Source organism: Emys orbicularis, chromosome 9 (assembly GCF_028017835.1).
Source record: "Emys orbicularis isolate rEmyOrb1 chromosome 9, rEmyOrb1.hap1, whole genome shotgun sequence".
In the NCBI taxonomy this organism is placed as follows: domain Eukaryota; kingdom Metazoa; phylum Chordata; order Testudines; family Emydidae; genus Emys; species Emys orbicularis.
This window is the reverse complement of record NC_088691.1, coordinates 56,890,652-56,903,184: the sequence shown is the minus strand read 5'-3', so window position 1 is coordinate 56,903,184 and position 12,533 is coordinate 56,890,652. Positions and strand designations below refer to the sequence as shown.

General features: G+C 48.5%; 1 protein-coding gene across 1 annotated transcript in view; it reads left to right on the top strand.

Annotated features, from left to right (window-relative positions):
- Positions 1-12,533, top strand: part of STAG1 (STAG1 cohesin complex component) — a 393,382-nt gene that overhangs the window by 367,854 nt on the left and 12,995 nt on the right. Inside the window, exons 31-32 of the mRNA XM_065411120.1 lie at positions 2,640-2,811; positions 3,831-3,941. Coding sequence (XP_065267192.1) covers positions 2,640-2,811; positions 3,831-3,941 — 283 coding nt within the window. The remainder of the gene's footprint in view (positions 1-2,639; positions 2,812-3,830; positions 3,942-12,533) is intronic.

The following is a 12,533-nucleotide window of genomic DNA, read 5'->3' as shown; positions in this document are numbered from 1 at the left end:
AAGTCTCTATTAGTTCCCTCTGTGTTAGTTTCTATATTCAGAAATTATCCAGAGGACTTACAAAAAAGCTTACTCCTTTCCAAATTGCAACTGAGGACATGTCTACACTTACTGGGGTTCGATGCTGCTGCAATCGATGCACCGGGGGTCGATTTAGCAGGTCTTGGGAAGACCCGCTAAATTGACCGCAGATCGATCTCCTGTCAACTCTGGTACTCCACCGGAACGAGAAGAGAAAGGTAAGTTGACGGGAGACACTCTCCCGTCGACGCAGTGTAGTGTAGACACCGCAGTAAGTCGACTCCAGCTATGTTATTCACGTAGATGGAGTTGCGTAACTTAGGTCGACTTACCCCGGTAGTGTAGACAAGATCTAAAAAACCATTGGGAGCATGTTAGGCAGAAGAAAATCATTACAAGCTGACCCTTGAAAGAGAGAGTAGAAATAACGAGCCAATTTTATCATAACAATTGACTAATAGCAGGTTGCCACAAGATTCAGGATTGAGGTATTGAATACTAGGATCCAATTCTAGGATTAATGAGCCAGAAAAGTTGCTGGGAACCAAGGCCAGGCAGAGGGTGTGGGCTACGATGGGGTGGAGATGCAGTGGGGGGTCAGTGGGGTTGCAGGCTGAGAGTGCAGGGGGTAGGATGGTGGTGTGGAGTGCAGGGGACAAGGGGCTGGGCTGGGGCAGCCTGGTGTGGGCTGGGCCAGTGTGTGGGGACCAAGATGCAGAGACTCTGACTTTGCCCAGTGGGAAGGAGCCTGCCAACTCCTGTGCTAGGGGGATGGGCATCCAAGCTGCCCATTCACCTGGGCTCAATGGGCTGGAAGCTGTCCTCTGCTGATGCCCACGTCCCTCTGTGGCTGAGCAGGGGCTTGCTCCCCTTTAGAGCCCTGGGCACCTGGTGCCAACCTACCTGGAAAGGGTACACATTGGGGTCTCTCCAACCCAGCTGCATGAAGTTTGGGGGTGGGGGTAGTAGCATCAGGGAAGACACTAGGAGTCCAAGGCTAACTTTTAAGGAGTTGGGAGGGGGCGGTGTTTTGCCTAGGGCAGCAGATCGGATTGAGTGGCCTCTGCCAGTGATTAGGCAGTTGGACCTTGGGGTCTCAGCTCAGGATGTGTTAGAGGATCCCAGACAGGAGCAGTGCCTGGAGTCTGTTCAGGCTCTGGAGGCTTAAAGAACACAGGGATTCAGTTTGGATCGCCTCACAGCAGTCTGGTGAGTATCCAACAGGGGGAGCTCAGCCAGATCTGGGACAGACGCAGCCGACAGTCTGGTCAGGAGTCTATATGCGGTTGATTCTCGACACAAATCTGCTCTCTGTATGGATTTCCACTGGCATTACTTAGTGCCCAAAGAAAATCAAGCACAAAGGAGGAACTGAAAAGAGACTATGAGATAAATTTGAATGGCAGAGGTGCTTCAATGGCATTCGTGTTAGGGTAAATTCAGGAACAAGCAGGCAACAGTTAAGCCCAAAAAGAAAAAGGCATGAGAAAAATGACAAAATCCAATGGAATATCCCTTCCCCGCCCTCCTTTCCTAATCCCTCTCATCGCTTACTTCTCCTTTCCCCCATCAGTGAAACTGAGATCTCTTGTCTGTTCTCCTCTAATCCCCCCGCCTGCCCCAGCAACTTTATCCCATTTCCTGATCTCCCTCGCTCACGCTGTAATCGTCTCCCTCATCTTTCTTCTCAATCTCTCCCTTCCCTCTGGTTCATTCTCTTTGCAGTACAAGCAAGCATCCTTTAGTCTCTCCCATGTTAAAAAAACTCATGGTTGATTCTGGTTGCATCTCCAGCTAGCCATCTTCCTTCTTCCCTTCATTTGTAGGCTCATTGAACGCTCTGTCTGCAATTGCTGTCTGGAGTTCTTTTCCTCCACTTCCATTGTAAACAGAGACTCTCCTTTCTAGCTTCTGCTCACTCCACTCCCACCAAAGTCTCTGATGACCCATCCTTGGCCAGATCTCCATCCTTATCTTGTGCTCCTCCTCATCTGTTTGTTATATCCACATGTTGTCTCTCGTGTTATAAATTGATTTAGGGTGGGAACCATCTTTGCTCTGTGTATGTTCAGCACCTGGTTCTCTAGGCACCGCTGCAATACAAATATTTATGATTGATTATTATTATTGTTGTTTATTAGAATACCTGCTTTGAGGTTGAAATGTTGTTGGGAATACCTGGTAGTTCAAAGAAGGGGGATGAATCTTGTTCCTAATTCTTCTTTGGCATAAGGAGTTGGGATCCTTCTTCCTCAGTACTAATACAAAACTAAATTAGAGCTGGAAATTAAACTTCTTGGAGATTAATCCAGATTGATCCATCACCCAGTTACCTATCTATGGTGTAAAATACTGTATTTGTAAACTTATAGTTTTGCAGAATTTGCTCTAACTGAGTTAGTGAGCTGTATCAAAATGTACCAGTGGATGAATACATAAATTCAAGTCCTCAATTAGCACTGTATTTGCATTCTAAAGCTTATACTCGATGCAATATGTGCCACCAGTAAATATCCTGTTTAAAAGTTGGCCTGAATAAGATATGAATCATAGTAATATTGTGCTGAATAAATTCACTGTCTCAAGTAACTAGCTAAATGTAATTTATATTTTTATAGATGAGAGTCTGGAAGGCTCATGGCTAAACAGGAACGACACCATTCAAACTCCAGGGGCTCTGCAAACACCACAGCTCACTTCAACTGTATTGAGAGAGAACACTAGACAAATGGGAGAGCAGATTCAAGAGCATGAGTCAGAACATGGATCTGAACAAGATTTTTTACACAAGTATGTACCAAGATGTTATGCTCAAATGTATTGTGCTGAACAGGAAACACATGCTAAACAAAACAGTTGGGATAGCAGTAGCAGTTATACAACATGTTTGTGGTTTTACATTTGCAGCATATATTTTGGAGAGAAAAAAATCTCTTGCCTGGTAATTCCATGGGTTAGCCTGGTATAAATTGTGTCAAATAATAATATCATTTTTAGATTCTCAGAAAAAAACTATGTTAAAACAAAGGTAGAAAGGGCATATCCATAATTTAGGGGGGAAATATATTACAAGGATGCTGAAATTATCCAATGCAATAACAATACAATTATTTTAAGGCATTTTAGTGTCTGTTGCCCTCAATTAGTTTTAAATGATTTTTAAAGTCATGGGATTTTTCTTTTATTTTTTCACCACCACAAGGCAGAGTTAAGGTTATTTGGGTGCCCTAACTGTGCATTTTCATAACTTGAAAAATGTTTGAATTTCTTTTAAGTTTAACTTAAAAGCTCTTTTCATGAGTTTATAATGCTTGTTTGGGGGATAATTAGAACATACCTGTAACTTATTTTACCCTAAATTACTGATCTTAACTCCAACTTTTTGTAGTTTGTCTGGGAATTTCCTTGGTTATCTTAATTTAAAAGTTTATACATGAACAAGAAACTGTGAGAATGCTACTATGTGATATTTCTAATATTTTGAAGATATGTAATATCAACCATACATTTTGTTTGTTTGTTTTAACTTTTATAGGCAGATTCACTGGTATGCTCTAGCTGCTTTTTTATAGGCAGATTCACTGGTATGCTCTGGCTGCTTTATATCATTCTGGAGCAAAGCAGCCAGGCCATACTAGCCAGTGAAACTGAGTTTACAGGAACTTTGTTTTGCCAGTGTAGTGCAAAGTAGCCAGAATATACTGTCTTGAATTTGGCCCGAGAAGAAACTTACTGACGTGGCATCTAAAAATAATAAATACAAAATCAGTGCTGTGACTGAGTTAGTAATGCTGCTCTGTATGTGTTAGTCCCCAGATGCAGATATCTTGGTTGGGCCAGCAGAAGCTAGAAGATTTAAATCGAAAGGACAGGACAGGAATGAATTACATGAAAGGGAGAAGTGGTGTAAGACATGCAGTGTAAGTGTTCAAACCACCAAAGATCCTTTTCGTGATGAGTAATTGAATCAGTGAATCTGTTAATGATGGACTTAACCCTGCCCTGTGTAATTGCTATTTTATTAGGGTTTGTAAAACATTTTATCTCTCTTAATACAAGCACACTAACAGCTTTATGAAGTTATGATGTGCATCAGCAGAGGGAGTGTGGGCTAAGGTTTGGCACTCAGCTCTGCAAGACATTGATTGCTCCGGCCCCATCCATCAAAGCACTTTAAGCATAAGAGTACTCCCACCAAAGTCAGTAGGACCACTCATATGAATAATCATTTGCTGAAGTGCTTTGCTGGATTGGGGCCAGAGTGCCCAGCACCTTACAAGATCAAGCTGTTAATGCTCAGGCCTGGGAACCAGTTTTGGGTTCTATTCTCAGAATTCCTGGTGATTTACTGTGAGACCTTGAGCAAGTCACGAGACCTCTCTGTACTTGCTTGCCCCATTGTAAAATGAAGCTATTACCACTTGCCTGCCCTAGAGGGTTGTTGTAAGGTTTAATGCTTCGAGTAGCGTCCCTAGGAGTGTTCCACTTCCAGTGTGCATGCACCTCTCGAGCCCTTGATCAGAGATTTTCAGTTAGCAGTGTCTGTTCGACTCGCGCATGCATCCTATGCCTCCTGGTACCAGACACCAAGGCTATACAGTTCTCAATCACCTCAGCCTGAGACAGTCCCTTAGTTTGCACCTTGAGTGTGCCTTGGCTTATCTATTTTTCTATACTTGTTAAGATAGTTAGTATTGTCAGTTGTTAGTACAGTTATATTAGTTAGATAAGTATTGAGAGGATTGTGTTTTTTCTCCTCTTTTCCCTTCAGGAGGCTTGTTTTTCCTAGCAGGGCATGCCTGGCTCGCCAGGCTTCAAATGCTGCCTCTCCTGCCAAGAGGTTATACCTGTAAGGACAGCCACTCTAAGTGTGTCTGTTTGTTGGGGGAGTCCCACATCTCCAAGAAGTGCAACCTCTGCCTGGCCCTCAAGTCCAGGGCAAAGAAGAACAGGGAGATTAAACTCTCACTATTGATGATGGAACATTACCTTAGGCCAGCTTCTGAGTCAGGCCAGGAGACACCCCTCCACATACCTGTCTCTCAACTGATCCAGTGCCCTTTCAGCCTCAGCACAGGCTTCCCCTAAGAAGATGAAGACTTTGGAGGCTTCATTGCCGACTTTTAAAAAGAGGAATGCAGCGAGCAGCGGCCCCCAGGAGCCGGCCAACAGGGCTGCTAACAGGGGAGTTTAAGTGGGAGTGAGTCTCATTGGAGGAGAAGTGCTTGTATGTGTAGAGGCCTGTAGGGGCAGTGTGCTGAGCCCCGAGCCCTGAGTAGGGGCTCCGCCCTGATTAGGGGGCGGAGCTTGGCTGATTAGGGGGCCTATAAAAGAGGCCTCCCAGCCGAGCAGCGGCCCTAGCAGCGAGCAGCGGCCCCCAGGAGCCGGCCAACAGGGCTGCTAACAGGGGAGTTTAAGTGGGAGTGAGTCTCATTGGAGGAGAAGTGCTTGTATGTGTAGAGGCCTGTAGGGGCAGTGTGCTGAGCCCCGAGCCCTGAGTAGGGGCTCCGCCCTGATTAGGGGGCGGAGCTTGGCTGATTAGGGGGCCTATAAAAGAGGCCTCCCAGCCGAGCAGCGGCCCTAGCAGCGAGCAGCGGCCCCCAGGAGCCGGCCAACAGGGCTGCTAACAGGGGAGTTTAAGTGGGAGTGAGTCTCATTGGAGGAGAAGTGCTTGTATGTGTAGAGGCCTGTAGGGGCAGTGTGCTGAGCCCCGAGCCCTGAGTAGGGGCTCCGCCCTGATTAGGGGGCGGAGCTTGGCTGATTAGGGGGCCTATAAAAGAGGCCTCCCAGCCGAGCAGCGGCCCTAGCAGCGAGCAGCGGCCCCCAGGAGCCGGCCAACAGGGCTGCTAACAGGGGAGTTTAAGTGGGAGTGAGTCTCATTGGAGGAGAAGTGCTTGTATGTGTAGAGGCCTGTAGGGGCAGTGTGCTGAGCCCCGAGCCCTGAGTAGGGGCTCCGCCCTGATTAGGGGGCGGAGCTTGGCTGATTAGGGGGCCTATAAAAGAGGCCTCCCAGCCGAGCAGCGGCCCTAGCAGCGAGCAGCGGCCCCCAGGAGCCGGCCAACAGGGCTGCTAACAGGGGAGTTTAAGTGGGAGTGAGTCTCATTGGAGGAGAAGTGCTTGTATGTGTAGAGGCCTGTAGGGGCAGTGTGCTGAGCCCCGAGCCCTGAGTAGGGGCTCCGCCCTGATTAGGGGGCGGAGCTTGGCTGATTAGGGGGCCTATAAAAGAGGCCTCCCAGCCGAGCAGCGGCCCTAGCAGCGAGCAGCGGCCCCCAGGAGCCGGCCAACAGGGCTGCTAACAGGGGAGTTTAAGTGGGAGTGAGTCTCATTGGAGGAGAAGTGCTTGTATGTGTAGAGGCCTGTAGGGGCAGTGTGCTGAGCCCCGAGCCCTGAGTAGGGGCTCCGCCCTGATTAGGGGGCGGAGCTTGGCTGATTAGGGGGCCTATAAAAGAGGCCTCCCAGCCGAGCAGCGGCCCTAGCAGCGAGCAGCGGCCCCCAGGAGCCGGCCAACAGGGCTGCTAACAGGGGAGTTTAAGTGGGAGTGAGTCTCATTGGAGGAGAAGTGCTTGTATGTGTAGAGGCCTGTAGGGGCAGTGTGCTGAGCCCCGAGCCCTGAGTAGGGGCTCCGCCCTGATTAGGGGGCGGAGCTTGGCTGATTAGGGGGCCTATAAAAGAGGCCTCCCAGCCGAGCAGCGGCCCTAGCAGCGAGCAGCGGCCCCCAGGAGCCGGCCAACAGGGCTGCTAACAGGGGAGTTTAAGTGGGAGTGAGTCTCATTGGAGGAGAAGTGCTTGTATGTGTAGAGGCCTGTAGGGGCAGTGTGCTGAGCCCCGAGCCCTGAGTAGGGGCTCCGCCCTGATTAGGGGGCGGAGCTTGGCTGATTAGGGGGCCTATAAAAGAGGCCTCCCAGCCGAGCAGCGGCCCTAGCAGCGAGCAGCGGCCCCCAGGAGCCGGCCAACAGGGCTGCTAACAGGGGAGTTTAAGTGGGAGTGAGTCTCATTGGAGGAGAAGTGCTTGTATGTGTAGAGGCCTGTAGGGGCAGTGTGCTGAGCCCCGAGCCCTGAGTAGGGGCTCCGCCCTGATTAGGGGGCGGAGCTTGGCTGATTAGGGGGCCTATAAAAGAGGCCTCCCAGCCGAGCAGCGGCCCTAGCAGCGAGCAGCGGCCCCCAGGAGCCGGCCAACAGGGCTGCTAACAGGGGAGTTTAAGTGGGAGTTTACAGGGGGAGGTGGAAGGGGAGGCAGGTGTGCTCTGTTCCCTCAGAGGCTGCAGGCAGAGACCACAGCAGCCATGAGCCAGGCAGCAGGGGACACAATGCAGATGAAAGCATGTAGCAGCTGCGGTATGTATATAGTCCTAGCAGGTGCACCTGATCAGAGGTATGTCTGTATGAAATGCCGCCTACTTGCCCTGTTAGAGGAAAAGGTTCGGGGGTTGGAGATGCAGGTAGAGACCCTGGTAGAGTTTAGAAGGGGGTTTGAGCAGCTAATGGAGCAAAGGCAAGGGGTGGCTGAAGGGGCATGCTCAGGGGTGCAGGTGGAAGCGGGGGCTATGGTCTGTGAGGGGGGAATGTCGGGGGGAGAACAAGAGCAGTGGAAGCATGTGACCGTGAGAAGCAGGCCAAGGAAAAGGAGGGCTAGTGAGGGGGAAATAGAACTCAGGAACAGGTTTGGGTGTTTGGCTAACAAGGAGGGGACGCAGCAGGTGGTACCTGATGGTGGGAGGCAGAGGAAGAAAAGAAGGGCAGCTAGTCCAATACACAGGGGGGAAGAGTTGATGGAAGTAGCATCAACACTTGGCCCCGGGAGGATTCAGGATGGCAATAGGGGGACTATAAGGGAAAATAGAGACAGACAGGAGTTACGGCCGCAGGGAACAGGGGATAGATTGGTAGATTGCGCTGCCCCCAGGCAAAGGCAGGTTTATGTGATTGGGGACTCCTTACTGAGGAGGTTAGACAGGCCTGTGACCAGGGCGGACCCGGAAAACAGAAGGGTGTGCTGTCTGCCGGGCGCTAAGATACGGGATGTGGACCTGCGGTTGAAAAGGATCCTAAAAGGAGCGGGTAAGAACCCCTTGATCATCCTTCATGTAGGAACGAATGACACGGCTAGGTTCTCGCTAGAGAGAATCAAGGGAGATTATGCCAGGCTGGGGAAGACGCTTAAGGAAGTCGAGGCTCAGATTATCTTCAGTGGGATTCTGCCTGTTCCTAGAGAAGGACAGCAAAGGGCAGACAGGATTGTGAGGATAAATAGCTGGCTAAGGGAGTGGTGCTATAAGGAGGGCTTTGGGATGTATGGCCACTGGGAGGCTTTCGGGGACAGACAGCTGTTCTCGCGGGATGGACTTCACCTGAGTAGGGAAGGAAATAGACTTCTGGGAGGGAGGCTGGCTCATCTCATCAAAAGGGCTTTAAACTAGGAACTTGGGGGAGACGGTTGGGAGATGTCCAGTTGATCTCCACGCCAGATTCCAACACTGAAAAAGAGGGCGAGGAGAAAAGCACAGATATAGGTAGGGGTAGGGAATTGGACATAAGAAGGAGGGGGCAGATGGACACTACTGGGTCCGTACCAAAGTGCATAACTAATGGGAGAATGGATAGACAGCATATGGTAAGATGTTTATACACCAATGCGAGAAGCCTAGGTAACAAAATGGAGGAATTGGAGCTCCTGGTCCAAGAAATGAAACCTGATATCGTAGGAATAACCGAAACGTGGTGGAATGGTAGTCATGACTGGAGTACAGGTATGGAAGGGTATGTGCTGTTTAGGAATGACCGGAAAAAAGGTAAAGGTGGGGGTGTGGCATTGTATGTCAATAATGAGCTAAAATGTAAAGAAATAATAAGTGATGGAATGGATAAGACGGAGTCTGTCTGGGCAACGATTACACTGGGTAAAAGAACTACTAGAGCCTCCCCTGAGATACTGCTTGGGGTGTGCTATAGACCGCCGGGATCTAGCCTGGATGCGGACAGAGAACTATTTAATGTTTTTAAGGAAGTAAAAACTAATAAGAGCTGTGTGATCATGGGGGACTTTAACTTCCCAGACATAGATTGGGGAACAAATGCTAGTAACAATAATAGGGCTCAGATGTTTCTAGACGTGCTAGCAGATGAATTCCTTCATCAAGTAGTAGCTGAACCGACGAGGGGGGATGCCATTTTAGATTTGGTGCTGGTGAGTAGTGAGGACCTCGTTGAGGAAATGGTTGTAGGGGACAACCTTGGCTCGAGTGACCATGAGCTAATTTGGTTTAAACTAAATGGAAGGGTTAACAGAAATAAAACTATGACTGTGACTAAGGTTTACGATTTCAAAAAGGCCAACTTTAATAAATTAAGGCAACTACTTAGGGAAGTGGATTGGGCTAACATACTTAGAGAGCTAAAGGCAGATGAGGCCTGGGATTATTTCAAGCTGAAGTTGCACGAGCTGTCCGAGGCCTGTATCCCGAGAAAGGGGAAACGGTCAGTAGGCAGGGGAATTAGACCCAGCTGGATGAGCGGGCGTCTCAAAGGGGCGATTAAGAAAAAACAGAAAGCGTACAAAGAATGGAAGAGAGGAGAGATCGGCAAAGAAACCTACCTTATTGAGGTCAGAGCATGTAGGGATGCGGTGAGAAAGGCCAAAAGCCGTGTAGAGTTGGACCTCGCGAGGGGAATTAAATCCAATAGTAAGAGGTTTTATAGCCATATAAATAGGAAGAAAACAAAGAAAGAGGAAGTGGGGCCACTGAAGCTTGCAGATGGAGTGGAGATTAAGGACAATCTAAGCATGGCACAATATCTAAATGAATATTTTGCATCGGTGTTTAACAAGGCTAATGAAGGGCTTAGGAATAGAGGGAGCGGGACAGAGGGGAATAAAGGAGGGGCAATTGACATTAAAGTATCAGAGGTGGAAGCCAAACTTGACCAGCTAAATGGGACTAAATCGGGTGGACCGGATGATCTTCATCCTAGAATATTGAAGGAGCTGGCGCGAGAAATTGCAAGCCCCTTGGCGATAATTTTTAATAAATCTGTAAACTCGGGGGAGGTACCGATGGACTGGAAAATAGCTAATGTGGTTCCTATTTTCAAGAAGGGGATAAAAAGTGACCCGGGTAACTACAGGCCTGTTAGTTTAACTTCTGTAGTATGCAAGGTCTTGGAAAAAATCTTGAAGGAAAAAGTAGTTAAGGACCTTGAGGTGAATGGCAATTGGGACAAATTACAACATGGGTTTACGAAAGGAAGATCGTGCCAAACCAACTTGATCTCCTTTTTTGAGAAAGTAACAGACCTTCTAGATAAAGGAAATGCGGTGGATCTAATTTACCTAGATTTTAGTAAAGCGTTTGATACTGTGCCGCACGAGGAATTACTGGTTAAATTAGAAAAGATGGGGATCGATATGAAAATCCAGAGGTGGATAAAGAACTGGTTAAAGGGAAGACTGCAGCGGGTAGTACTGAAAGGGGAACTGTCGGGTTGGAGGGAGGTCACCAGTGGGGTTCCTCAAGGTTCGGTTTTGGGTCCGATTTTATTTAATCTATTCGTTACTGACCTCGGAACCGAATGTAGGAGTGGGCTGATAAAGTTTGCGGATGACACAAAGTTGGGAGGTATTGCCAATTCGGAGAAGGATCGGGATATTTTGCAGGGAGACTTGGATGACCTTGTAAATTGGAGTAACAATAATAGGATGAGATTCAATAGTGGGAAGTGTAAGGTGATGCATTTAGGGATGACTAACAAGAATTTTAGTTATAAGTTAGGGACGCATAGGTTGGAAGTGACGGAGGAGGAGAAGGACCTCGGAGTCCTGGTTGATCGCAAGATGACTATGAGTCGGCAATGTGACGTGGCTGTGAAAAAAGCTAATGCGATCTTGGGATGCGTTAGGCGAGGTATTTCTAGTAGGGACAGGGAGGTGCTGCTTCCGTTATACAAGGCGCTGGTGAGACCTCATTTGGAGTACTGTGTGCAGTTCTGGTCTCCTATGTTTAAAAAGGATGAACTCAAACTGGAACGGGTACAGAGAAGGGCCACTAGGATGATCCGAGGAATGGAAAACCTTTCCTATGAAAGGAGACTCGAGGAGCTCGGTTTGTTTAGCCTAACCAAAAGAAGGCTGAGGGGGGATATGATTGCTCTCTTTAAATATATCAAAGGGATTAATACCAAGGAGGGAGAGGAATTATTTCAGCTTAGTAGTAATGTGGATACGAGAACGAATGGATATAAACTGGCCGTGGGGAAGTTTAGGCTTGAAATTAGACGAAGGTTTCTGACCGTCAGAGGGGTAAAATTTTGGAACAGCCTTCCGAGGGAAACGGTGGGGGCAAAGGACCTCTCTGGCTTCAAGATTAGGCTTGATAAGTTTATGGAGGGAATGGTTTGATGGGATAATGTGATTTTAGTCAAATAGGCATTAACGGGCCATCGCGGGTAAAATGAGAGTCCGGCTGTAGAATCTTGCCTGTATGCTCGGGGTTCTGCTGATCGCCATATTTGGGGTCGGGAAGGAATTTTCCTCCAGGGTAGATTGGCAGAGGCCCTGGAGGTTTTTCGCCTTCCTCCGCAGCATAGGGCAGGGGTCGCAGGCTGGAAGATTCTGTTGTGGGTGAGTCAGCTTTTGTGGCCTGCATCATGCGGGAGGTCAGACTAGATGACCATATTGGTCCCTTCTGACCTTAAAGTCTATGAGTCTATGAGTAATGCAGACTCTCACATTACGGAGCCAGCTCTGAAAAAGCCCAGGAGAGTTCTACAGAGAGATTTACAGTCTCCAAAGCCTCAACCTCTTGACTTGGTACCATTGAGTTGGAGGACTCCTCCTCTGGTACTGGGGAGGTGGTGAAGTCCCAAAGCTTAAAGGAGAGACATGGCTCCCATAGGACCTCGGTACCCTCTACCAGCAAGGAGGGAAAACATACTGGACTGGCACCATCAAGCTCAGACCAGCTGTTGGTACCTATGTATTTGTCACCAAGCAAGCATCGGTGCCAGACACCATCAACATCTACTTCAGTACACTCACCATCAATGGTACCGTCAACTTCAGCAACTGTGTGCTCAGCTACTGCATCGGTAGTGATCCCCTACTCGGTACCACAAACATTCAGTTATACAAAGGATCTCTCTATAATGGATGAACCAAAGTCCCTGCTCTTTATGGGTACCAAGCCTCTCTCAGTACCAAGATCTCAATCTCCTGACCACCTTCCTCTGGTAATGTAGGACTCTGCACCACTTTCTGTGAGTGCTCCTCCATTGGATGAGATGGAGGAGGATGAAGGAGACTTCCAGTCAGTCTCCTCTGTTTCTGTTCAGGGTTCTCCAGCATATCCCTTCAGGAACCTACTCTCTGACAGTCACAGGGAAGATCATTATCAAGCATGGTAGAACCAACCCTGTATGCCATCCCCACTTCCACGTGAGTCTCGCCTTGGCCATACTTGGATCCTGCTTATTGGAAACAATTGGCCTGACCACCAGTACCATCTTATAGGGAGGCCAGA